The sequence below is a fragment of the Pseudophryne corroboree genome, chromosome 5 (genome assembly GCF_028390025.1).
Source record: "Pseudophryne corroboree isolate aPseCor3 chromosome 5, aPseCor3.hap2, whole genome shotgun sequence".
Taxonomy (NCBI): domain Eukaryota; kingdom Metazoa; phylum Chordata; class Amphibia; order Anura; family Myobatrachidae; genus Pseudophryne; species Pseudophryne corroboree.
The window spans coordinates 589,305,290-589,329,963 of NC_086448.1; the positions used below are offsets into that span (position 1 = coordinate 589,305,290).

The 24,674-nt window shown below is 41.5% G+C and overlaps 1 protein-coding gene and 1 long non-coding RNA gene across 4 annotated transcripts in view; one reads left to right on the plus strand and one right to left on the minus strand.

The window, feature by feature from the left end:
• RTTN (rotatin) overlaps positions 1-24,674 on the plus strand; it is a 660,131-nt gene that overhangs the window by 182,267 nt on the left and 453,190 nt on the right. For all 3 annotated transcript variants that reach the window (XM_063923387.1, XM_063923386.1, XM_063923388.1), the window contains exons 10-14: positions 5,901-6,082; positions 11,900-12,015; positions 12,442-12,612; positions 15,447-15,659; positions 21,195-21,304. In XM_063923387.1, coding sequence (XP_063779457.1) covers positions 5,901-6,082; positions 11,900-12,015; positions 12,442-12,612; positions 15,447-15,659; positions 21,195-21,304 — 792 coding nt within the window. The remainder of the gene's footprint in view (positions 1-5,900; positions 6,083-11,899; positions 12,016-12,441; positions 12,613-15,446; positions 15,660-21,194; positions 21,305-24,674) is intronic.
• LOC134928086 (uncharacterized) overlaps positions 12,360-24,674 on the minus strand; it is a 33,562-nt gene continuing 21,247 nt past the window's right edge. Inside the window, exon 3 of the long non-coding RNA XR_010177825.1 lies at positions 12,360-12,601. This is a non-coding gene — a long non-coding RNA (uncharacterized LOC134928086). The remainder of the gene's footprint in view (positions 12,602-24,674) is intronic.

Genomic DNA, 24,674 nt, shown 5'->3' on the forward strand with positions numbered 1-24,674 from the left:
TACTTCCTTGATTTGTTCCATCTATCCAACGTGGGACCTATTGTAGGGTGAGACAAAACAGGCACCTTGTATCTCCATGGGTAAATGGAGAGAGCCGTAGAGACAGAGTGGTTTTCCAATTGAACCCATTACCTAGCATCCCCTGCTCTTGTCCAGTCCATAACTCGACCAAGCATGATTGCATCATAGTAAGTAGAAAAGTGTGGGAGTTGAAGACCCCCCATATTCTTACGTCTAAATAAAATGGAGAGCTTAAAACGAGGCTTCAGCCCACCCCAAACAAAATGCCTTACTATATTATGCAGCTCACTAAACCACTGCTTAGGAACATGTATGGGCAGGGTCTGCAGTAGGTATAGAACCTGGGTCAAAACATTAATTTTCACCACACTAACAGGTCCAAACCAAGATAAAGTCTTGTTAGTCCAGTTCACCAATTCCAATCGCAGGGTCTGGAGTAAGAGCTTAAAATTGTTAGCAAACAGCTTGGAGAGGTTCACACCAAGAATAACCCCAAGGTATTTGAGGCTAGAGGCATGCCATGCAAATGATTGTTGCAGCGCATCTACAGAATGGAAGGGAGCTATTAGATTAACCACAACAGACTTTGAATAGTTAACTTTGAAGTTAGATAAAGTACCTAATCTCTGGAATCCACTAGGTTAGGGACGGAAAATAAGGCCAGTTTGTAATCTACACCCTTAATTTGAAGACCTGTAACATTGAGATAGTGCATGCCAGGGCTTCCATACAGGGGACAAAGATTAAGGGGGATAGGTACTATTTTTATTGCATGATTTTCTCTGCAATAGCTTTACTTTTACTAAACCATATTATGTTCTATATAACTTTAGTGTGTGATACTTTTATGATCATAAATCAGGGAAGTTGGTTTGTCACACTTGTTTGCTTTTACTAGAACACCGCTATACAGTATGACATGAAACCTTTCACCTGGTTGGACATTTACTGAAGTGCAGTTTAGTGTTTTTTCTTCTATTTTTCTACCAGATTTCAAACTTGCTGAATAGATGCTGTCTGAAATTGCCATATGAATGAATAGTATTGCCTTTGCCACTCAAAAAACTATTAGTGGCCAGAGATTAAATATTGTATTTCTTAGTGCTCCTACTAAATAGATAGATAAATAAATCAATAAATAAATAAATAGTACCATTGGTAAAAATCCAATTTACCAATCCAATTCTACTTTTTTTTTTTTTTAATCCTATGTAATCCAAATAACTTTAATAGATGAAATGCACTGTTTCCAAGAAGCTTGCAAAACAAAGTGAGTCAACACGTCTGTTAAGTCTGCCTACTTAATAGATGGGTGGCCAATCAGGAGTAGCGTCTCCTCTATTGTGGGAGGATGTTCCTGATTGGCTGTCCAGCTATTAAGTAGGTGGGTTTACCAAACTCTCATTTTGGTTTGGGCAGCAGTCTTGTTTGTCTGAGGGGTTGTTATTGTCTCATATTGATTATATCAAATAAAAAAAAGATGATTTGTAGGGAAGTATTTTTTCCAGCCATTGCAATATAGAAAATGTCAGCACCAATTAATTCCATTTTTAACAGGGTACTATTATATATTTATTCTGCGTGTTCATTAAAATGTAACCTAATACACAGGGAATTAAGTTAATGCAGTGCTATAATGCCCACTTTTTAGCCATCCCCAGGGATATCCATTTCCTGATCAATATGGCAAGGTTCCTCTTCTGTCAGTGCTTCATTGTCATCCTGTTTTTTTTTGTTGGAAAACTGACCCAGAAGACCTGCAGAGAGTGATTTCAGGCACTTTATTACTGAGTACAGGGAGTGCGCACCCTACTCTCGGCTAGATAGCATTTAAACATGGTATACATTATATATAAACAGTGGAGAAATTTGTGATGTTTCCTCTTCTTAACTAGGGGAATCTGGGGGCGGTGGGAAGGGGGGGACATAAAGGTGTACAGAGTACCCTGACCACCGTTAATTTCATGTGGGAAATGAGGCTCAGGGACACCTCATTTTGCAATGCTGGTGAAGCAGGACACTTGTCCAAGAAACTACTGTGATTTTAATTGAGTCATTGAGCAAGCTGTGGGAAAAATGGTCTTTTATGAGAGAGTTAAAAGGAACAAGCCCTGGATGGTAAAAGTCCACCTGCCAGTGCCACCCATCCCATTTTGCCTCTTCGGACTCAACTCTTAGATGCAAATGCATACACCCGCTTCTGTGGGCTCAAGCAGATGTGCTATGCTAACTAACACTATGCATCATGGCCACAGAGTTTACACAACACCATCTAGAAGGCACTGCATTGGTGTGACGGAAAATTTTGTGGTGTGACGAGGCTATAGCTTCTGGTTTTAGATGTTACGTGGTATGCATGGTGCAAATCTAGCACTATATGCCAGCCAAGTAACCAACAAGAATACTGGCTATAATAGTTGTCAGAGGTGGTTCAACAAAATGATGACAAATTATGTCCTTTTATATTCATTATTGGTCTTCTACCATCTTTCATGTTTGGGTTAGGCACTCTAAATTCAAATGTGTAAATTACATTTCAAATAATCTCTTAAATAAAATCCATGCCATGAGATCTTTTGCTATTCTTATCTTTAGAATGTAAGCTCTCATGAGTAGGGCCCTCTTCCCTCATGTGCTTATCCCTTTCTTACTTTAATAATCCTCAACTGCCAAAATCCTGCAGTTTTTGGTCACCTTGATACTTATCTCAGTGTTGTCTACTGATGTAGTTATGCTTGGTTACCCTGTACTTGTCCTATATTGTCTTCAACTGTAAGTCACTGTTTTCCTGTTTCGATTATGTGCATATGTACTCTGTAATTGGGACCTGCGGAACCCTTGTGGCACCATATACATATAGGATGATAATAATAATAATAATATTATTAACATATACATATGGACTGTTAAAACCAAAACTTTCACCGCTTAAAATCGTCCTATCTGATCATGTGGTTCCAAAGCACAAGAGCAATTTATTTCATAACCATAAAGTAAAAGTACCACCAGTTACATTTGCATTTGCACGGACAGCACTGCCCCAAACTTCTGTATGGAACGCTCTTGCCTTCAAAGCAGTGATCGCGGTGAGCGAAAAAATGTGTGGGTCCCTGGGACCCATTACTTAAAAAAATTGGTGTCCTACTCCTCTGTTTCTGGGTCCCATCACATATTATGGGGGGAGATGTAGGGAGAAGTTGGTTAGAGCTGGAGGTAGGGGTAAGGAGGGGGCAAGGGTGGATATCAGCTGGGGCAGTACTGGGGGTAAAGAGGATTAAAGTGTAGATAGCAACTGGAGCAGTACTGCGGCAAGTAGTATTCACTCTAGATTGGGGACATGTGAGGGTGCTGAGGTGCCAAGAGGGCACCCCTGCTGAAAAGGGGATGTGGCTGAGTGGAGAGTGGGTATGGTTGGGGACAGCAACCCTGAGTTCCAGGAAGATGGGTAGCGGAATCATTCACATATACAATGTTCTGGGACATCACCCATAGGTTGCACATCAGCACCGGACTAAGGGGTCCATTTAACAAACAGTATTTGTGGCTATGTCCCAGAAAATGCACATTTTCGCGGCTAGCTAGAAATGTTATGTATCCCTGGAATGCATGAAGGAGAGATCGCAGTAGGTATCTCTGATACCTGCTGAGATCCCTACATTGCTTCATCCCCCCTATAGATTTCTATTGGGGATGCGATGCTGTCCAATCTTTCAATATGTCCTGATTGTGGTAGCCCATTGTAGCCTATGGGCTACACATCACAGGTTGTAGTTCTGGCAGGTTTCCTTTGGAACTCTCTGCAGGAAATGGCCCTTTTGCACGGCAGTGAGGCTTACCACGCACGTGCAGAGGCCCAGACACCCGTCACATAGCAGGGACGGGCTCCGAAAGGATGCCATTACATTGCCAGCAGTCAGGATCGTGGCAGTCAGGATACCGACACCGGAATCCCGACTGCTGAAAATACAGACAGACTGAATGCCGGGCTAACAGGGTCTATTCCCACTCGTGGGTACCCATGACACCCATAGAGTGGGAATAGAACCTGTGGCGAGCACTTTGTTGCGCTCGCCATTCTGGCATCTGGGCTCCCGACGTCGGTATGCTGACAGTCGGGATCTATTCACACACACATATATATATATATATATATATATATATATATATATATATATAACTCCCACTGAAAATAATACCCCAGTACAAATAAAGTATGGAGTTATGTGTGTGTGTGTGTGTGTGTGTGTTTATTCCAGCACTGTGCTGTATGACAGATAAACAGTAGAGTTGTGTGTGCAACCCAGTACTGTGCTGTATGACACACACACACACACACACGGCATCCCAGCATACTAACGTGGAGTTGTGTGTGTATCCCAGTACTGTGCTGTATGACACACACACACACACACACACACACACACACACACACACACACACTAGGCATCCCAGCATAGTAGCGTGGAGTTGTGTGTGCATCCCAGTACTGTGCTGTATGACACACACACAGACACAAGGTATCACAGCACAGTAACATGGGGATGTTATAAACGACCACTGACATATGCATTACCGCAGGACAATACATGCTAGCACAGAGAGCAGGGCCGGGCGTCCCCCTGTCATTGTGGCACTTGGATGCCGCTCAGCTCCGCCAGCCCTGTGCCCGGGACTAGGTGACCTCCACACACCACACAGCGCCCCTCTCACTTTATGACACTTTTCTCCTCCGTGGCCCATGCAACACGAGCTGTTACCCCCAGTCAGCAGCCGCGGCAGGTCTGAGCGGAGCCCTCTATACCCACCGAGCGGGCGGCGAGGAGGACTCTGCCAGCCGCGGCATTCCCAGCTCTGCCTCTGCACACGGACACTGCCAGGCACGAGACTCGCACAGCACAGAGAGGCACAGGAGCAGGCACGCCTCCTGCCGGGGATATTAAGACACAGCGGCCATTGCTGGTAGTTGAGCCCAGTGAAGAGTGTCCCCGGGGACCCACCAACTCTGAAAAAGGGAGTCCCCGGTTTTCAATATCGCGTAAAATACACGCCATGGCGCGTTTTTGCGAACACTGTCAAAGCCAGAGGTGTACAGATTTATAAATTTCACAATGAAAAAGGGTATGACATCACAGTGGTAAACAAACTACACATTTAAGGTCAACAATCATAGAGTGAAGGTTCAGGACATCACAAGAACTCAACATCCCATTGGCAGCATCCTCTGGTCTTTGTCCCCTGAAGTGAATCTTTATCCTGCCACAGGTATGCCTTCAGGTTCCCTCCTGTATTCCTGTATAATCTGGTTAGATAATTCATACTTTAACTACAGTTTTAATGTAAGGTTTTTGTATCTATCATATTTAATAGCCACATGGTGCAATCATCTCTGCAGGATCACCGGGAGCAATCCATTATAATTAGAAACAAAAGTCCAAACAGTATGCAGTTTGCATACTGAGTACACAAATCATTTATATCCAGATAATACACAGTGTGTTTACTGAATACATAAAGAGCGTCTTTACTATGTTCAGTTGCAACATCATTTAAGTGTATCAATTTCTTGAACTGCATCTACATGTATGCGTCACAACCTTCGACATTAAAAAAGTTTTAATATAACTTGAGACCTTTATGAGAAAGTGAGCACAATCATATATAATCAATTCACTTTCGTCTGAATTGTGCGATGAGGAACATTATGCTAAATTCCTTCATCCAGTTTACCTGACTTCAACATGACTGAATTGTTTTTAAAGGCTGTATGACATATAATATGAGGACTTTTGCTTCTCTGTGAAGTCAGCTATGGATGCTTTGAGTGGCACAACAGCATATAAAATGTTTCCTTATATTTGTCATGATTTTTTATTTCAAAGTGGTAACAGTATTCAAGCTCATGCAAATCCTCGGACATCACATTGGTCCCCATTGGACAGAGGCAATTTGGACCCTCCAGAAGTTGAAAATGAAGATACATTAGATCTACAGTTTCAACAGCTCAGTCTTCCTCAATTCTGTGTGTTAGTTTTGGAAAGTGCTGCACCACTACTAAAGTCAGGTCAGTTGTATGCTTGCTGCACACTGCCAAATGTGTAATAATTTGTTTCCGTTAGTAAGGAACACATTATTTTATAATAAGATTATCGTATGCCTGCGGCTTCGCTCGCGTGGATGTCGGTTATTGCTTAGCGGAACTAATTTTACAAAGACAATAGTGCTATCTAATATTGTGATGATCACAGTAAAATATACTGTAAGTTCACTTTAGTAAAATAATATCTTATAGATCAAATATCTTTTGCTACTTAACCTAACGTTGAAAAAACACACACACACACACACACACACACACACACACACACACACACACACACACACACACACACGAAAAATTTGGCACTCAAAAAACAAGATTAACAAATACGTGGAATCCCGGTGCGCACTCGTCTATAAACTAGAAGTCTTGTGAGAAGAAGAAGAGAGGCACTGTGCAAAATGTAAACATTACTTTCGTTAAGTCACCTTCCACTTAAGAACCACCTCTTTCATTAAATAGTTTTTCTTCTTCAGGGTCCTTGGTCTCCACAGGGTATGATGCTGGTGGAGACCAGGACTGACACCATACAATAAGCTTGTGAACCTCCCAGGAGGCATTGGATCACTCCCCCTTAATACCCCGCCCCCGTGCAACGGCACTTCAGGTTTTTTTTTGGTGTCCGCATGGAGCTGGACCCACTGAACAGAGGGCTGGAGCTGCAGCCTAAGCTTTTATTTTAATTTTACTTTTCCAGATTTTTAATTACTTTAATGGGATGACAGATACTGGCAGTCCATAGGACGCCAGAGCTGTCTCTCCAACACCCCCACAGGCTGTGACACCATAAGTGGGTAGTTGATTTTGGTGGGCTTTCCACTGCATACTACTCACTAGCAAGACACAGGGGCTCCCAGGACTGCATCTGGACACATGGGGGACAGGTAAGGCGGGTTCCTGCTTGCGGGACCTGCAATCTGTGCAGTCCTTGTGCCGCGGTCCCAGGAGATGGGCCACGGATGCTGGCGTGCTCCCAGTCCATTAAGTGTACTCGCGGCCGCAATTAACCACCAGGGCACACATGTACACTGGCGACAATTTTAATAGGCCAGGAGAACCGGTGATGATTGCCAGCACAGGGGAGGTCAGCGCTTCCCCAGCGATCCATCCCCCAGAGGTATCTGGACTATAGATGTACACTAAAAAGGTCTATAGTCAATAGACTATAATGGTAGACATGCAATAGGTCGCCTTCAGGGTATTTCCCGGGGTACCCTGCCTTTATTTGACACCTGCGGCTCCTCCACCTGCATCGGTAGGATTCCATTCCCCCACACAGACTGTGTTCAGTCCACTTGTTTTTATCTATTGATGTTAGTATTGTATTTATTAAATTCATATTTTAATTTTACTACATCAGTGTGTTTTTACCAACTTTTATATACCTGCATAAAAGCTAAATGTACAGGTTAACATCAGAGAGACCAGCGCCATTGTAGAGAGAGCATACCCCTCTTTTTCTTGTATTCTCACACTGAGCCTTTAGGGAGCTCTAGCACTCTCCGCACGGCCAGCTGTCTCCATCTAATACAGCGCAGATTTGCTACACCTGTCCTCCAGTTTCCATGGTATCGGTATTTGACATGGTGTAATACGCTCAATTTCATTCCAGGCCCCTACAGGGCCTGATACTGGCCAAGTGGAACGGCATCCCAACATGACTCACGTCTCAGACTCTGATTCTGACGCAGGAGGTCCATCTGTCCCTGGCATGGAGGCTTCACAAACCCAACCTGGACAAGGGCACACATTTTTGGATTCCTCACTGGACACTTCTCACCACAGATGCCAGTCTCCGAGGGTGGGGAGCAGTCATGGGCAGTCACTCCTTTCATGGCTCTCCCAATTAATGTACTCGAGCTCCGAGCGGTTTACAGGGCTCTTCAGATGTCAAAAAGTCAGACAGTGCCACGGCAGTGGCTTACATAAATTGTCAGGACAGCACTCAAAGTGCAGCAGCCATGAAGGAAGTGTCTCGGATTCTCGTCTGGGCAGAAATCCATCTTCCAGCCCATCTCAGCAATATTCATTCCAGGAGTCCTCAACTGAGAAGTGGACTTTCTCAGTTATCAAGATGTCCACGCCAGAGAGTGGTCTCTCCACCCGGACATCTTTCAAATACTGGTACGCAGATGGGGTTTGCCAGCCATGGATTTCATGGCCTCCAGACACATCCACACGGCTCCAGTGTATGGAGCCAGGACAAGAGATTGGGAAGCGACCTTCCTAGGAACACTCGCAGTTCTGTGAAACTTACCTCTGGCATATCTCTTTTCTCCAGTATCTCTCCTTCCCAGAGTACTGCACAAATTGAAGAAGGAAGGCGGTACACTCATCCTGGTAGCTCCAGCATGGCACAGACGCCACTGGTTCTCTGATCTGAGGGATCTCTCCATAGATGAGCCCTTCACTCTACCTCTTCGGCCAGACCTGCTCTCTCAGGGGCCTTGTCTCCATCCGGACCTGCAGGCGTGGCTCTTGAGACTTTCCTCGTAAGGGAAAAAGACTTCTCTGGTGTGGTAATTCAGACTATGCTTCAGGCTCGGAAACCAGCCTCAGCCCGCATATATTACCGGATATGGCACTCCTACTTCCAGTGGTGTGCTCACCATGACTACGATCCTAAAGTTCTCTGGATACCTCGGCTGTTAGCATTCTTACAGGCAAGCCTAGCCATCGGTCTTTGCCTGGCTTTTCTGAAGGTCCAGTTCTCAGCTTTGTCTGTCTGGTTCCAGAAGAGACTGGTTCCATTGACACATGCATGTACCTTCCTCCTAGGGGTACTACGAATACAGCATCCATTTGTCCCTCCGGTGTCTCCGTGGGATGTGTCTTTGGTTCTACAGGCCTAATCTATGCCCCCTTTCAAACCTTTGGAGTCGGTAGACCTCAAGAGGTTAACCGCAAAGGCTCTCTTTCTCCTGGCAGTCGCCTCAGCACGCAGGGTCTCTGACTTGGGAGCTCTCTCATGTTGCTCACTATTCTTAATCTTTCACCAGGACCAGGCGGTCCTTAGAATGAGAAAAGGATACCTTCCTAAGGTAGTATCTAAGTTCCATATTAACAAACCCATTGTGCTATCAGCCTTTCAGGGTCCCGGCCTCTCACAAGAGGAAGCATCGTTGGATGTGGTCCATGCTTTCCGGATCTACGTGGACCATACTAGTTCCCTTAGGATGACAGATTCTTTATTCATCCTTTATGAATTTCACATGCTGGTCTGGCCAGCCACTAAACAAACCATTGGCATGTTGGCTCGGCATTGCCATTTCACAGGCGTATACACAACTGTATCTGCCTGTTTCAAGTACAATCTCTGCTCCCTCTACTTGCTCTGTGGGTCCTTCATGGGCAGCCCGTCGTGGCGCATCTGCTGAACAACTCTGCAAGGCAGGTACGTGGTCTACTGCCCATACGTTTCTTACGTTCGATACCTTTGATACGTTTGCTTCTCAGGATGCAACCTTTGGCTGCAATGTCCTTCTTTCAGCTTAGGGGCGTTCGCTCCCTATTACAACTGCTTTGGGAGTTCCCAAGGTTAAGAATTAACCCTGTGGAGACCATGGATCCCGAAGTAGAAAAGAGGAGTTATGGTAAAACTTACCTTTTGTTAAACTCTTTCTTCGAGGTCCATGGGATCCACAGGGCGCCCATCCTGACGCACCTAGCTTCAATGGGTTACTTCTCTGGTCACCAGTTCCCTTCTCCTCTATGTGAGACTATGTTTCCTGTGTGTACCATCCTTCCTTCTCTCTCCTCTCAAGCTCCTGCTTTGGGCTTGTCACTAAAACTGAAGTGCCTGAGCATCGGGGCGGGGTATGAAGGGGGAGTAGCCCAATGCATCCTGGGAGGCTCACAAGCTATTATTTGGCGTCAGTCCTAGTCTCTACAAACATCATGCCCAAGGTTAAGAATTTACCCTGTGGATCCATGGACCTCGAAGAATGAGTTAACAAAGGTAAGTTTTACCATAACTCCTCTTTTCTCCCTAACACTACTAATTTAATAAATTATAGGTTAACTTTTTCCACTTACCAGGAAAATTGTGCTGCTGTGAAAAATGAATGGGAGTTTTTTGCGTTTTTTTTTCTCCACCAATTTTTATTTATTTATTTATCCCCCTATCCAATTGCTTCGCACGAAAACCCCTATTTTTCTAGCAAAAATACATAGTGCCTGTGAAAAGCCACAGAGCTATGTATTTTCGTTGCACTTTTCATGAAAAAAATGGTCACTTATTGGGGATGTGGCTTTGCCTGCCTGAGGCAGGTGAAACCAATTTCCGATAATCTCCAGCATCAGGGGAATAAATGCCGGCTATCAGGGTTAATAGGATAGCACCTGCTGAACCAATCAGCTATGGTAAATTATCACAGCTATTTGTAGATCCCCTAATGTATGTACATGCCATCCTATTTTTGGGATTATTTTTTCATTGGGGAACAAATGGCTATAATAGCCGTGGGCTTCTTTGCTTAAGTGCATCTTAATGAAGCAAATTGCATCAGACTCTGGGGGTCATTCCGAGTTGATCACTAGCTGTCGTTCGCAGCGCAGCAATCAGGCTAAAAATCTGCATTTCTGCGCATGCGTATGGGCCGCAGTGCACACTCGCGACGTACTTTCGCAAAAAACTATGCAGTTTCACACAAGGTCGAGCGACGTTTTTCTGTCGATCTGTTGATCGGTGAGTGATTGACAGGAAGTGGGTGTTTCTGGGTGGTAACTGGCCGTTTTTCGGGAGTGTGCTAAAAAACGCAGGCGTGTCAGGTAAAAACGCAGGTGTGCCTGGGGATCCGGGGCAGTGGCTGGCCGAACGCAGGGCATGTTTGGGATGTAAAACAGGAACTAAACAGACTGAAGTGATCGCAAGGGAGGAGTAGGTCTGCAGCTACTCTGAAACTGTTTGAAAAATATTTCACCCCGTTCTGCGAACCTTTCGGTCGCACTTTTGCTAAGATACACTCCCTGAACGCGGCGGCTTAGCGTTTGCACTGCTGCTAAAAGCAGCTAGCGAGCGAACAACTCGGAATGAGGGCCTCTGAGTATAGAAGTCAGACAGTCTTTGCCAGATCAGAGCTGATGCATTAATCAAGTGTTTTTCCAGCATTAAAATGGCTATGCAACGTTTGGCACAGGAAGTAATGCCTCTGGCCATCTGCCCTCTTCATCTGTATCTTATTAAGCTTCACAAAATGAAATTTTATTTTTGCGCTGCTTCATAAAACTATACCTCCTCCAAATACGGGATTGAGCAGCTTCCTTATAAGCCGCCTCCATACCGTCAGTGAGGAATGTCACTTCACCCATCTCCTCCACAGACAGCGCCATCTTGCTGCACGTGCTAGTGCACTTGTGAAATCCAGGTGAAGCAAAGTAAATTGAGGAGCATGATGGTAGCGAAGAGGATTTGACATTTCACCTTACATGTCAGTTATGTTATAAATGATGCCCAGGTTGTCCTTATTACAGGGCACATCCCTGAAAAGCATATTATTTCCTAGAATTCGCTGCCAAGGCATTGGTAGGACCCCACAAACTCTAGCATAGCATGAAGTTTTTGAAATACGTTACACTAGTTATGTGCACGTCTGAGCAATGTCTTGTTTGTGAAAGGAGGAAAAGTTATGTGAAAAAATGTAGACGTAAACTAAAGCTAACTGATGTTTTTTTTATTTTAGTTACAGTATTTTACAATAAGGCACTTTTTATTACTTGTGCCGTTTTAACCTATGTATTGTGCAAATGGAAATTGTGCTTTGCTTTTTCTCACACGTATAGAAAGACAGAAACCTGTAATGCTCATTCTTGAACTGCTTAGAGAAGATTTGCTATTGCTTGGCGATGCCATTTCGGAAAATGTTTGGGAAGATGCAAGTCTCATAGGACAAGAACTGGTGAGAGAGCAATATTGTGATTATGGAAAAAACACTATATGTGCTAAATATTGTTTTGACCTACAATTGAATTACGATATTATCCGTCCATCCTATATTAAGTTTGCATTAATAAAAACATGCTCAGAAAGCACTTCTTTGGTGATCAAGGAATAAAAGGCCTGACCAGCAGCACATGTTGCTATGGAAACCGGGGATGGCAAACAATAAGACAATGTCAATAACACCTTTTTATATCTCATGTTTCTCAAAGGTTATGCATGGACCACAGTACTGCAAAAATAAGACCTTTAATTAGAAATGTTTTTTTATTCTGGAGTGGATTGCTTTATTCTGGATCACTGTCTAAATTTCACACTTTATATGATTTAAGCCTATTCCAGTAATATAATAAAAAAAACTCACTTTTGCGTTTTCCTTTTACAGAGATGTAAACTGCTTTTAGTGCTTGATACACTTGGGGAGGCTATATTGTATCATAAAAATAACAACAGTTCTGAGAAGCCTGACTCTTCTCTTGTGAACCACAGAATGGCATTTATCAGCATTTCTCTTTTTACAATGCGACTGCTGCAAACACTTCTCCCTGTGGAAAAGGTAAGAGATGAAGAACAATCCTCAAAAGCAGAAACCTTTTAAAGATTCTTCCTCAAGATTATGTTGGTTAATATTAATACCACTGGTTACACTTAGCAATCTTTACTTCTCAGCTGCACTTTACTGCTGGAGTTGGTTTGTGCCCAGTCTTTAGGCCTAAATTTGCAGCTGGGAGTTGTTTGTCTGTATCGCACAACACTGATCTCTCAATTACTCCTTGTGAAACACTGGAATGGAGATGAACATGTACAAGTACTGTCTGCAGCATTTTGTTTGTGTCTTATTCCCGTGCTGGAATCATCATTTGAAATTTTCCAAATGAATACAAGATGCAGGTTACATCAGACTGGCCAACTGTGAACCCGCAGACTGACCTCTGGAGAAGATGGATTAAGCCTGAAGAAGTGATAAAGCAGTGATAAGTGGAGGGTGGTGATAACGCACCAGCCAATCATTACGGTTTGAAAAATGACCGTTAGGAGCTGATTGGCTGGTGCGTTATACCCTTCCACGTACGGTATCACTGCTTTATCATTTTTTTATCACTTCTCCGGGCTTAATACATCTGCCCCTATGTGTATTCCGACCCCCTTCAATAACTTAGTGCATTCTATAGGGATCTTGTCTGTTGACTTGCGTTAGGAACACTCACATGAAGCTCTTTAACATGGAAATGGAATAGCACAAGTCCGCTATCTATGTAATCAATCTGATGCTTACACTAGTTTAAGGTTGTTATAGGGAGCACGTATTGTGTGCTAAAATTTCATATCGACTCAGAAAACACGAACAGCCAATAAAAATGGCAAGTGCAAGCACATATGCATCCTTTTCCAAGCTCCTCATATGTGATGTGTGAGAGAAAATAAAACTAATTCATTTGAATGTAACCTTAAATTGTTGTTACGCATTATTAAGTAGTATGTAAAATAGTGAAGACTGCTTGTCTGGTGAAAGTGCATGCATTTTCTGCCTTCATATTTGGTGTCCTTTGTATTTTGGGTACTCTAGCTAACACACTTTATACAGAATACAATAGCAGCTGTCCCTAGACTATAGAAATATAAAGGAGACTGGGGAAAACACATTGTATGAACTATTTATGGAATTGTTTTGGTGCACAGATCTGACTGTGCATCTCTGTACCTGTAATGGTTCTTGTGTCATGCATTTAACCATGGGTTCTCTTGAGCCTGGCACAGTACCTATTCCCACCTCTGAGACCGGAGCAGTTGTATCCAAACATATAGCTTACAGTAACATGTTTTGCATGCCATGATTTCTATCGCCATCCCAGCAGTTTACTAGTACTGAGTGCTACGCCTTAATTTTTTAAGTCATAGATTTGCCTATTTTTATCCCAATAAAGTGATATATAGCATAGCTTTTAATATGGCCTAATGCATTATCTATAAAGATACATTTTTTTTGCATAATGAGCCGTTTCTTGCAGTTCCTTGCCCAACTCTTACATTTCTCTAAATTTATGATGTCACTACCTCGGTCTTATGTCATATGTAAGGTGACCACATAGAGTTGATTTAATAGAAATCCCATTTTTTTTTTAGTATTTTTGTTTAGATTTTGTGAAGTTCCGTTTAAATTAGATACTGTTTGTATTCCATGTATGCATCATTTTCAGCACAACAGGAATATCTATTAATCATTTAAAGAATAATTAATAATTGCAACTGAAATGGCATTTTAAGCTAACATTCTCCCTCTCCCTCCAACTAACAGAACTAGTGGTTTCCATGCTAGGGACCAATGGTTTGGTAGAACTTACCCCTGCCAACCCTCCATTACTACCCTGGCTAAGTACTAGGAGAATGGAATTGTTGAAGTCACCAGGAATATTTTACTAGTAATGATCCCAATGTGCGGCATCATTTTGCCTGTATTTTACTGAATGCTTCAAGTTTCACTTATTTTTTTTTATATAGTTAAAAAGTTTCTTACTATAGCAAGCCAAATTATAAAACATTTAGCTTACCATTTTACAATATGACCTTGATCTTGTTTACAGTACACTTGCTTGCAGAAGCTGTGTTTACATTTTGTAACGATACAGGCATGTACTGCATGTATTATTATAGGTATAATAATTTTCAGCAGTACCATAAACAGTCCTATGCTGCCCTCTGCCTGTAGCTGAGCAATCTGCTGCAAGCTTCTCTGCTGCATTTACGCCTGTTTAGTGTATATTTGAGAAATGTGAGCATGATAAAGTTATAGCTGTACTGTATAATGTTCATACACCAATAGTAGCCTATGCTGCTGGTGTTGTGTTTGTTTTCTTCTTGCAGTCGAAGTTCTAAACTTTTCAGTAACAAGAAGATAAAAAAAACAACACCCATTGTGATAGAATTGAGCTTCAGTGGCTTAAAAATAATGAGGACAGGATGGATTGGTTGATATTCTGCTCATATTCCTAGTCATTGAAAATACATGCTGTGCTAAGCACATTAAGTCACAAAAGTGACTCCCTTTAGTGAGTTTGATTTCTGAAGACATTACAGCAGAGCTAGGAATTATAATCGGCACAGACACTTTGCCGTAGAAATCTAGAGAGCTCACGGAACAAGCTTCTCCAAATTGGTCCTTTAGGGAACTGCACAGGGCACATTGATGGAGGGGATTTAGATCTGTGTTTCTCAATGAAATATTTAACTTTATTACTTCTCCATGAAGCATTTAAATATGTTTATAGTTAGTGATGCTTTTTGCTTCTTTAACTGAAATTAGCTATGGTGCAAATGAAGTCTTCAGCTCTTGTGAAATAGATTTTCTATAGCTCATGTATTTGTTGTCTCTTTTTTGTTTTGTTTCTTAAGGCAAGTGATGTCCTGCCGGAGAGCTTGATGAATGCTTTGTTTCTAATATCTCTTGATCTGCCGTTTCGTATTGCGTATCCCAGTGTTCATGAGTCTGTTATAGCTTTTATGGAGCAGCTGAATTCCGAGGACTATGGGGTTTATAAACAAACTTTGGAGACCGTCTATTCAATTGAATGTGCAGCATCCTTTATGTCTTGTTCTAGCAAGGAGGTTTGTACATACACACACACATATAGACATAGAAAAAGAGCGTTTGTTCTGTCTGAGACTTAATGATGTACTGTTATGTATAAAATTAAAATCTAATGTGTCACAGCATTATTCTCGCCTTATTCTTTGCTAGCTGCAACATCAGTTTTCAAGTAGGATACTGATATGGCGCAGGTGTTTTGTCGGGAATGGTTCCAGAATCCCAAAGCTGCAGCATAAAACTTCCTATGATTTAAGGTCACCAAGGACAGTGAATGTATTACATGCTTCTAATTAATGTCCTTGAGTAATCTATCCATTATAGTAAAGTACATAAGCATTCTTTCCTGATACAGGTTGAGTCTCCCTTATCCAAAATGCTTGGGACCAGAGGTATTTTGGATATGGGATTTTTCCGTATTTTGGAATAATTGCATACCATAATGATATATCATGAGGATGGGACCTAAATCTAAGCACAGAATGCATTTATGTTACATATACACCTTATACACACAGCCTGAAGGTAATTTTAGCCAATATTTTTTATAACTTTGTGCATTAAACAAAGTGTGTCTACATTCACACAATTCATTTATGTTTCATATACACCTTATACACACAGCCTGAAGGTCATTTAATACAATATTTTAATAACTTTGTGTATTAAACAAAGTTTGTGTACATTGAGCCATCAAAAAACAAAGGTTTCACTATCTCACTCTCACTCAAAAAAGTCCGTATTTCGGAATATTCCGTATTTCGGAATATTTGGATATGGGATACTCAACCTGTACTATGTAGTGAAATCCCTTCTCATAGTTCACACATATATATTTTATAGTAATCTATGTTCAGTTAGTATTTTTATACAGTTAGTGCAATCCCAGAGAGTTACAGTACTTCAAGAATGAACAGTCTAGGCATCCTGGATATTATGAATTACCAAACATACTTTATGCAATACAGATGTGTCCTCCTATATCCAGCCTCAGTATGCCATGCAGTGCGAGATGCCTGGCGTGTGGGAGCCGCCAGATCCCGTGCAGCTCTGCTGACGCCAGGCATCTTTCGTTGCCGAAAATGCATCTTATTTGCAATGCAATGAGACTAGGATGCATAAGGAGGCTGTGCTGATCAATCTGTTATATGACAATTGTATATTGTGTGTGACAGTCTCTATATGAAACATAACAGATCTTGTATTGGAAAAAAGCTGCAGCCGCTACGTTGTAGCTTGGTGTGTACAGATTCAGAGACTCAGACGCAGACAGATATACAAATGTCCACTGGCTTATTTAGAATGTGTGCAGTGTGTGTGCTGCACATGGGCCCCCGGGGGTCCAGGGGGTGCCCACACCGCACACCCTGCACCCATTGTCTTTAATACTCATCCTCCGGAGTCCCACAGTGCAGCTGCAGCACTGCAGAAAGCACTGGGAAAATGGCCACGTGACATTTTCCCGGAGACATGCGCATGCGTTCTGTGCTCTGGGACAGCTGTGCTAGGGGGGACCCTAGCTCCCAGAGCTCTACAGCGCTGCCGGCTACAGAGGGAGGAGGCACGGATGGAACCTGCACACGGACCTCCTCCTTACCTGCAAATGTCATATATTAAATTAATCAGCACTCCTCATGCATCCTAATCCCATTGCCTTGCGAATAAGATGCATTTTTCGGCAAAATGATATCCGATGCTAGAAGTGTCTGACGCGACTTGGCATACCAAGAGGGGCTGTTTGGTGTGACTGCAGCAGAGAGGTATGAGGGCACATCTCTACCTGAAAAAAGTTTTAATGGGTAGAAATATATTTTAAGATTATTCCTTTTTCCCCCCCTTCAGATACACAGATAGCTTCTCTTATTACCAGTATTGGTAGATTGAGACTATGGGGGTAATTCCAAGTTGATCGTAGCAGGAAATTTTTTAGCAGTTGGGCAAAACCATGTGCACTGCAGGGGTGGCAGATATAACATTTGCAGTGAGAGTTAGATTTGGGTGGGTTATTTTGTTTCTGTGCAGGGTAAATACTGGCTGCTTTATTTTTACACTGCAATTTAGATTGCAGATTGAACTCACCACACCCAAATCTAACTCTCTCTGCAAATGTTATATCTGCCTCCCCTGCAGTGCACATGGTTTTGCCCAACTGCTAAAAAAATTCCTGCTGCGATCAACTTGGAATTACCCCCTATACTCTCTCCAGACTTAGTGGTATATTTACTTCAGATCACATTTTTAAGTTTTCAGCCGATTTAATCGATTTAAAATTGATGGAGGGAATTCATTTGTCTGCAAAAGTGTTGATTAACTTTCTGCATAAAAAGTGCAATGAGAATGGGTTTTAGCCAGTATGCCGCGTCAGTATTTACATTTATTTAATTGTAAATGTGCAAAAATCGGGTGAAAATGAGGAAATCTGCCTGTACCCCCCAAAAAGCCATAATAATATACAATAACGGTATAGAAGTGTATTAGTGGACATATTAAAATTATTTGGTGTACTTAAATTGGGTCAAATGATAATAAAAAATAAAATGATAGCAAGTGTTTTTCTGCAATATAAATGCTCAGATTAAATTAGGGATGCTTAACAATCCACTTTAAGCCACTTTAAAATGACTTCCAGAAAACACAGATTACTCTTACCTGCAAGCCTATAGATACTTGTCCACTCATAAAGCACCCCAAATATACCTGTCCCATACCTTGAATCCCAATTTCCATAATTTTGTACTTTTCCACTCCACAAATGGTATGTCATTATTGGCCAATTAAAAATAATAAAAAACTTCTAAGTGCCTCATTAGTAAATTAAGGGGGGAGTCCCACTGGTTCTGAACCAAATCCCAGCATTTGTACCTTTTTAAAATAGGAATTTTCAACAACTTTTCACCTGCTCAGGAGGTGGTGAAAAGATATATGCATTAAACCTATGGAAAATTATCACCAGTAATTTTTTGCGGACAACTGAATAGCATCTTTTTGCGCTAAAAGTCAAGTTTTTATCATGGAAAACAGGAACTGAATTCCCCCTATTTTGTGTTTCAGGAGCTAAAGCATGTAGTGGTCATCATCATTATCAAAGAACACTTATACCAGCCCTATTTCTGGTTTAAGAGATCAGTCTGAAATAAGACAGGTATTTTTTAATGTAAAATTCTGCACTTCCACCTAAACATTTTCTCTAAACGCCCCATCATTACCCAGTTATTCCAATCACTCGCAAGAGATTTTTTATCTTATGACTCTTAATTGCCTGTAGATGCAGGCACTCTACTATGGAGCATACACAGTGCAAAATAAAATCCATTATCCATCCGCAAGATGGGCTTGCATGCCATTCTGACTCGGCCTCTAAAGGTTTTGTTTTAGGTGTAGTTATCCACTAATAAGTACATATGTTCTAACTAAGGGGGTATCCTGTTAGCCACGATAATTTTAAGCTGTCAATTTTCAGTAGGTTTCAGGTGAAAATTGAAAGCAGCACTAGCTTTAAAAGCCATTGCTGCATGAATATAGCCCCAACGCTCTTTCTGCAAGTGAGAGGACCATATACGGCCGTAGTGCCCCTATGAATCAGCTTGCTTAAACAAGTAAAAATAAGTTAGCTATTTGTAATTTCTTTTTTCCTTATGTTAGAGATTTGTTCGATTCAGTGAAAATAGATAAAGTGCAGTTTTTCTCACTTCCATAGGGACCATTGATCCTAGGTAGCAGTATCTTTCTGTGACCAGGCTATTACCATGTTGTCAAGATGTGAGGAATTGTCCCTTAGTACCTATGAAACATTTTATTGTAGTCTAAATAGGAGTAATGAAGGGTTGTCCCGTCGTGCCACTACCAATTTAATAACAAATGTGAGCTGCCGTGTGTATTAGAAACAGTCACATAGTATATTTAGACACTATCTTGTACAAAATGCAGAATAGTTGTTGAATTCATTATTATATTTATTAAAAGGTGTGAAAGGAATATGACAAATCATGCATTTTATAAGGCTTTTAAAAGGATTTCTATTGTATGTTTCAGTGCAAGCTTGTGTTCTGTCGTTATGATGCAAATAAAGTGTATTTTTGTAGTTTTTCACAGCAACTAGGATTCACTTGGTGATCTCTTCTGATCCATTTAGTAATTACAGTAGCACTAGTCTAGTGCTTTACTGTCTAGTGAAAGTCACACATCAATGTAAAACTGGAACAAGTTAGATTTTTATTAACCTTAAATTCTAACTAGTGTATACAAATAAAAATAGGTGTACTCTGTGCTTATGTTAAATACTGTAGTTTCCTAATTGGTCAAACAGTGGCCCTCATTCCGGGTTGATCGCTAGCTGCCGTCGTTCGCTGCGTAGCGATCATTTAAAAAAATGGCTAATTTGCGCATGTGTATGCACCGCAATGTGCACGTACGGGTACAATGAGCATTGTGGTTTTGCACGTGTTCTAGCGACGTTTTCAGTCGCACTGGCGGACGCAAGTAGATTGACAGGAAGTGGTAGTTTCTGGGTGGCAACTGACCGTTTTCTGGGAGTGTTTGGAAAAACGCAGGCGTGGCCGGGCGTTTGCTGGACAGGCATCTGACGTCATTACCGTGTCACTCGTCGCAGCAATCATCGCACAGAATAAGTAACTACAGGGCTAGTCTTGTTCTGCACAAAATGTGTTTGCAGCCACGCGGCTGCACAGGCGTTCGCACTCCTGCTATGCTAAAATACACTCCCCCGTGGGCGGCGACTGTGCGTTTGCACGGCTGCTAAAAGTAGCTAGCGAGCGATCAACTCGGAATGAGGGCAGTGTGCAGTAGATTTAACTGTGATGTTGTGCAGTGATCTGTGATCAGCATCATCAATAAACGTGTGCTATGAAATAAAGTATATATTGGTTTCTTTTACTAAAATGCAGTCAGCTGTGCAAAGTATAAAAAGTATACAGTGGGAAAGTAGAAAAAAACTATTAGTACCACCAAGATTTTATGGGTATATTTGTAAACAACAGTTGTTTACTAATTGCCCTTGGAGCTTTAACCCAGTACCACTTTGTGTTGTGTGAGGTCAGTCAGTGCCCCTCACTTTGTCCAGTGGAGGGAAGGATCGTAAATGAACCCATGGCCTGACATGCCCAGCCCCTTCTCCATCCTCCATGCTATTGGTATATGGGGAATTTTGTTCTCTTGTCTTTGAAAACATTGGAAATGTTGTAAGAAAACGTTGTCTTTGGCAAATGTTTTCGGATCTATGGGCAATAAAGATTCCAGACCAGAATACATAAGTAAAGTTGAAAAATTATAATAGGGTTAAAAAACAATAACCCATCGCCTATTTCAAAATAAAACCCTAGTATACTGTTCTTTAGTGCACTACTTATATTTTAGAATTCACAACAATCTTACTGATACAATTTGACATCTGAATAGAAATTTAGCAAATGGATTCATGATACTTCTTACAGAAATAATAAGAGTATTTCCCATAAACAAGATGTACAATATATTTTGCTTTGATTTAAATACATTTTGTGATTGATTTATTTCTTTTTTTTCTTTTCATATTTTAGGGTCCAAACTTTTTAGAACTGGTGGAACTTACTGAAAAGTCTCTTGTTAGTCTTCCTTACCACAAACATTTCCAGCTGATTGGAAAATTCATCCGCATTTGCTCAGACATGTAAATATATATTTAAGCATATTGTTTCCCTGTTTTAAATGATTATTATTTAGGATATGTGATTTTTATCCATGTGATACACAGAAAAAATTCACTACAGGATTGTGTATATTTTGTCAACATTCATAATGTGGACTTAAGAGGGGTCATAATGTCGACATACTTGTCATGTTGACATTAACCAGCCCAACATCCATCATGCCGACACGGATTAAATGTCTACATGTTTGCAATGTGTACGAAAACATTCTTGGTGGTCCACTGAAGACTTGCTTTGTTCAGTGGGTCTGGTGGTTCCAGTGGTGTCTGTTGGATCCAGCGGTCAGCTGACAGTAAGTTTCGGCTCATCCTGCGGCGATTCTGGAGGGGAATAACGCTAAGCCCTAATCCTCTCCATAGTGCCTGACGCTAACCATAACCTTCACCACTAAAACTTAACCCTAACCCTCTCCACCGAAGCCTAAGACTGCCTTTCCATCTGACAGCCTAAGCTTAACTGATGGTATTCTGTGAATGATGGCAATTCACTTGCATTACTGCATTATATTAGCATCAGTTGTTTCAACCATTGATAAAGTTAATGTATGTGCTCCTTCAATAGTATACAGGTTTATTTACACAGCAATAATTGTTTAGTTAAGTAGTTTAATTCCTAGTAAAGTAATACATTAAAAAATGTAGTAATACATCAAAAAGTGTATGGTATAAAATTACTTTCAAAGATTTTTGTGTTATATTTACTCTTTTTTTATTTTTAGCATGTGTTCGGTGTTTTAATTTTTATGCATGTTTACTTTGTGTCTTTTAAATGAAGGTCTGCATTACTAAAATCTTTTGCAATGTTGTTTTACAACATTTGTTTTCTTAATGTTTCTTTTAACAGTATTACTGTACTATAAAAAAAAAATCTTGTTCACATTTTGTTAGTATGATTTTGAAATAGCTAAGGGGTAGGCAACATGTGGTATTGCATCTGCCCTAGAACTGCATTTCCCAGCATGCTCTGCCACAGTTTTACATACAGGGCATGTTAGGAAGTGTAGTTCCACAACTGCTGGGGTGTTGAATGTTGCCTACCCCTGCAATAGATCACGAATACATCTTTCTCCGGCAGGGTCCACAGGCTATCCACAGGAAAACATTGGGATATGATGAAGCGACAGCGGGTTTGCACCAATTGGTCAAAGCTTTTCAGCCTCCCAGCATGCAACGGGCCCGTCCATATATCCCCGCCTCCTGGCTCAGACAAATCAATTTTTTGTTTGGTGCAGTAGGAGCCGGACCGTGGTCAATGGGCTGCTGCTTTTTAGCAGCCATAAGCTTGTACGGAAGGGTGTGTATGTGTGTTCTTCTCACCTATTTAGGGATATCTATGATGCTACTGCCTTAAGCTTTGGGAAAACAACTGATTTGTCCGAGCCAGGAGGTGGGGATATATGGACGGGCCCGTTACATGCTGGGAGGCCGAAAAGCTTTGACCGATTGGTGCAAATCCGGTGTCGCTTCATCATATCCCAGTGTTACCCTGTGGATCATGTGGACTTGGGAGAAATACCGTTATCAACGGTACTGTTAGTTCTTACCATAACATATATCTGCCACCTAAGTCCCTACTTGAGATTTTTAACACCGTTCGAAATCGGGTCAGACCCGGGATAGACCCCATTCTACTGCGGCCCAGATCGGAGCTGTTCTCATTGCACACCAGTACAAGTGCCGCTGTTTGCACCGGAATGTGGCTCTCCCCATACTGTAAACGGGTCCCAGGTTGAATGACCCAGGTTGCCCGTTTACACTGCAGATCATTAGGTCCTTCCCGTGTAAAAGTTGCCGTCAAATTCTATGTTTCTATATAAACGCTGCTAGATACCCACAAACTATTCCTGGGTGACTGGACCCGGGTGGAGCTGTTTCCACTGACAAAAATACCAGGTTGTTGTGCATTCATGTTCAGCAACCCTAAATTTTCAAGTCAGTAGAGAAGAGGTACAGAAGACAACTTGTTTAACATTTGGTAGACTTTTGTTAATGATGGACATATACAGATAGAATACAGTTTGCTTGGATGTGACCAAGTGCCAATCACACAGTGGTGCTCCTCTTTGATAATGAATCACTATAAAAATATCAAAATTGAGCATGCGACAGCCAAGAAATTATTAAGCCCAATTAAGCACCAGAGCCAGAATATTTGTGTGTGTGTATATATATATACAAACCGATAATTCAGCACTCACCATAGCAAGCTCACTTATCCTCACAACATCAATAAATAAATGATGGGGGTTTAGTTAGTGAATTGGCCAATGCACGGAAGCCTGCACACCGCTCGCCAAGGTACCCCACCTTCATGCAGGTCCTACACTATCACAAAGTCTCAAAAATTAAGTCTCAAAAATTAAAACCTGGCAACTGTATCACACATAATATACTGCACACATGCCCACTAGGTTTAATGTGTATCTGCCATGCTTCTTATGGCTTTTAAAGGTACACTAGTCACCTGACACTGGCTGATAAATTACTAAGGAGCAGCTGACACAGGTTTAGAACAAGTGAGATTACACAGGGGTGCACTTGTTCTAAACCTGTGTCAGCTGCTCCTTAGTAATTTATCAGCCAGTGTCAGGTGACTAGTGTACCTTTAAAAGCCATAAGAAGCATGGCAGATACACATTAAACCTAGTGGGCATGTGTGCAGTATATTATGTGTGATATAGTTGCCAGGTTTTAATTTTTGAGACTTTGTGATAGTGTAGGAGCTGCATGAAGGTGGGGTACCTTGGCTAGCGGTGTGCAGGCTTCCGTGCATTGGCCAATTCACTAACTAAACCCCCATCATTTATTTATTGATGTTGTGAGGATAAGTGAGCTTGCTATGGTGAGTGCTGAATTTTCTGTTTGTATGTATTTGGGTTGGTGACCATGGGCTGCATGCACCCCACCCTATGAGTGGTGAGTGCAGATAATGCACCCCGCTTCTGGGATGGCAAGTGCTGTGGTTTTCTAGATTTGTTTGTATATATATATATATACAGGTTGAGTATCCCATATCCAAATATTCCGAAATACGGACTTTTTTGACTGAGAGTGAGATAGTGAAAACTTTGTTTTTTGATGGCTCAATGTACACAAACTTTGTTTAATACACAAAGTTATTAAAGATATTGTATTAAATGACCTTCAGGCTTTGTGTATAAGGTGTATATGAAACATAAATCAATTGTGTGAATGTAGACACACTTTGTTTAATGCACAAAGTTACAAAATATATTGGCTAAAATGACCTTCAGGCTGTGTGTATAAGGTGTATATGTAACATAAATGCATTCTGTGCTTAGATTTAGGTCCCATCACCATGATATCTCAT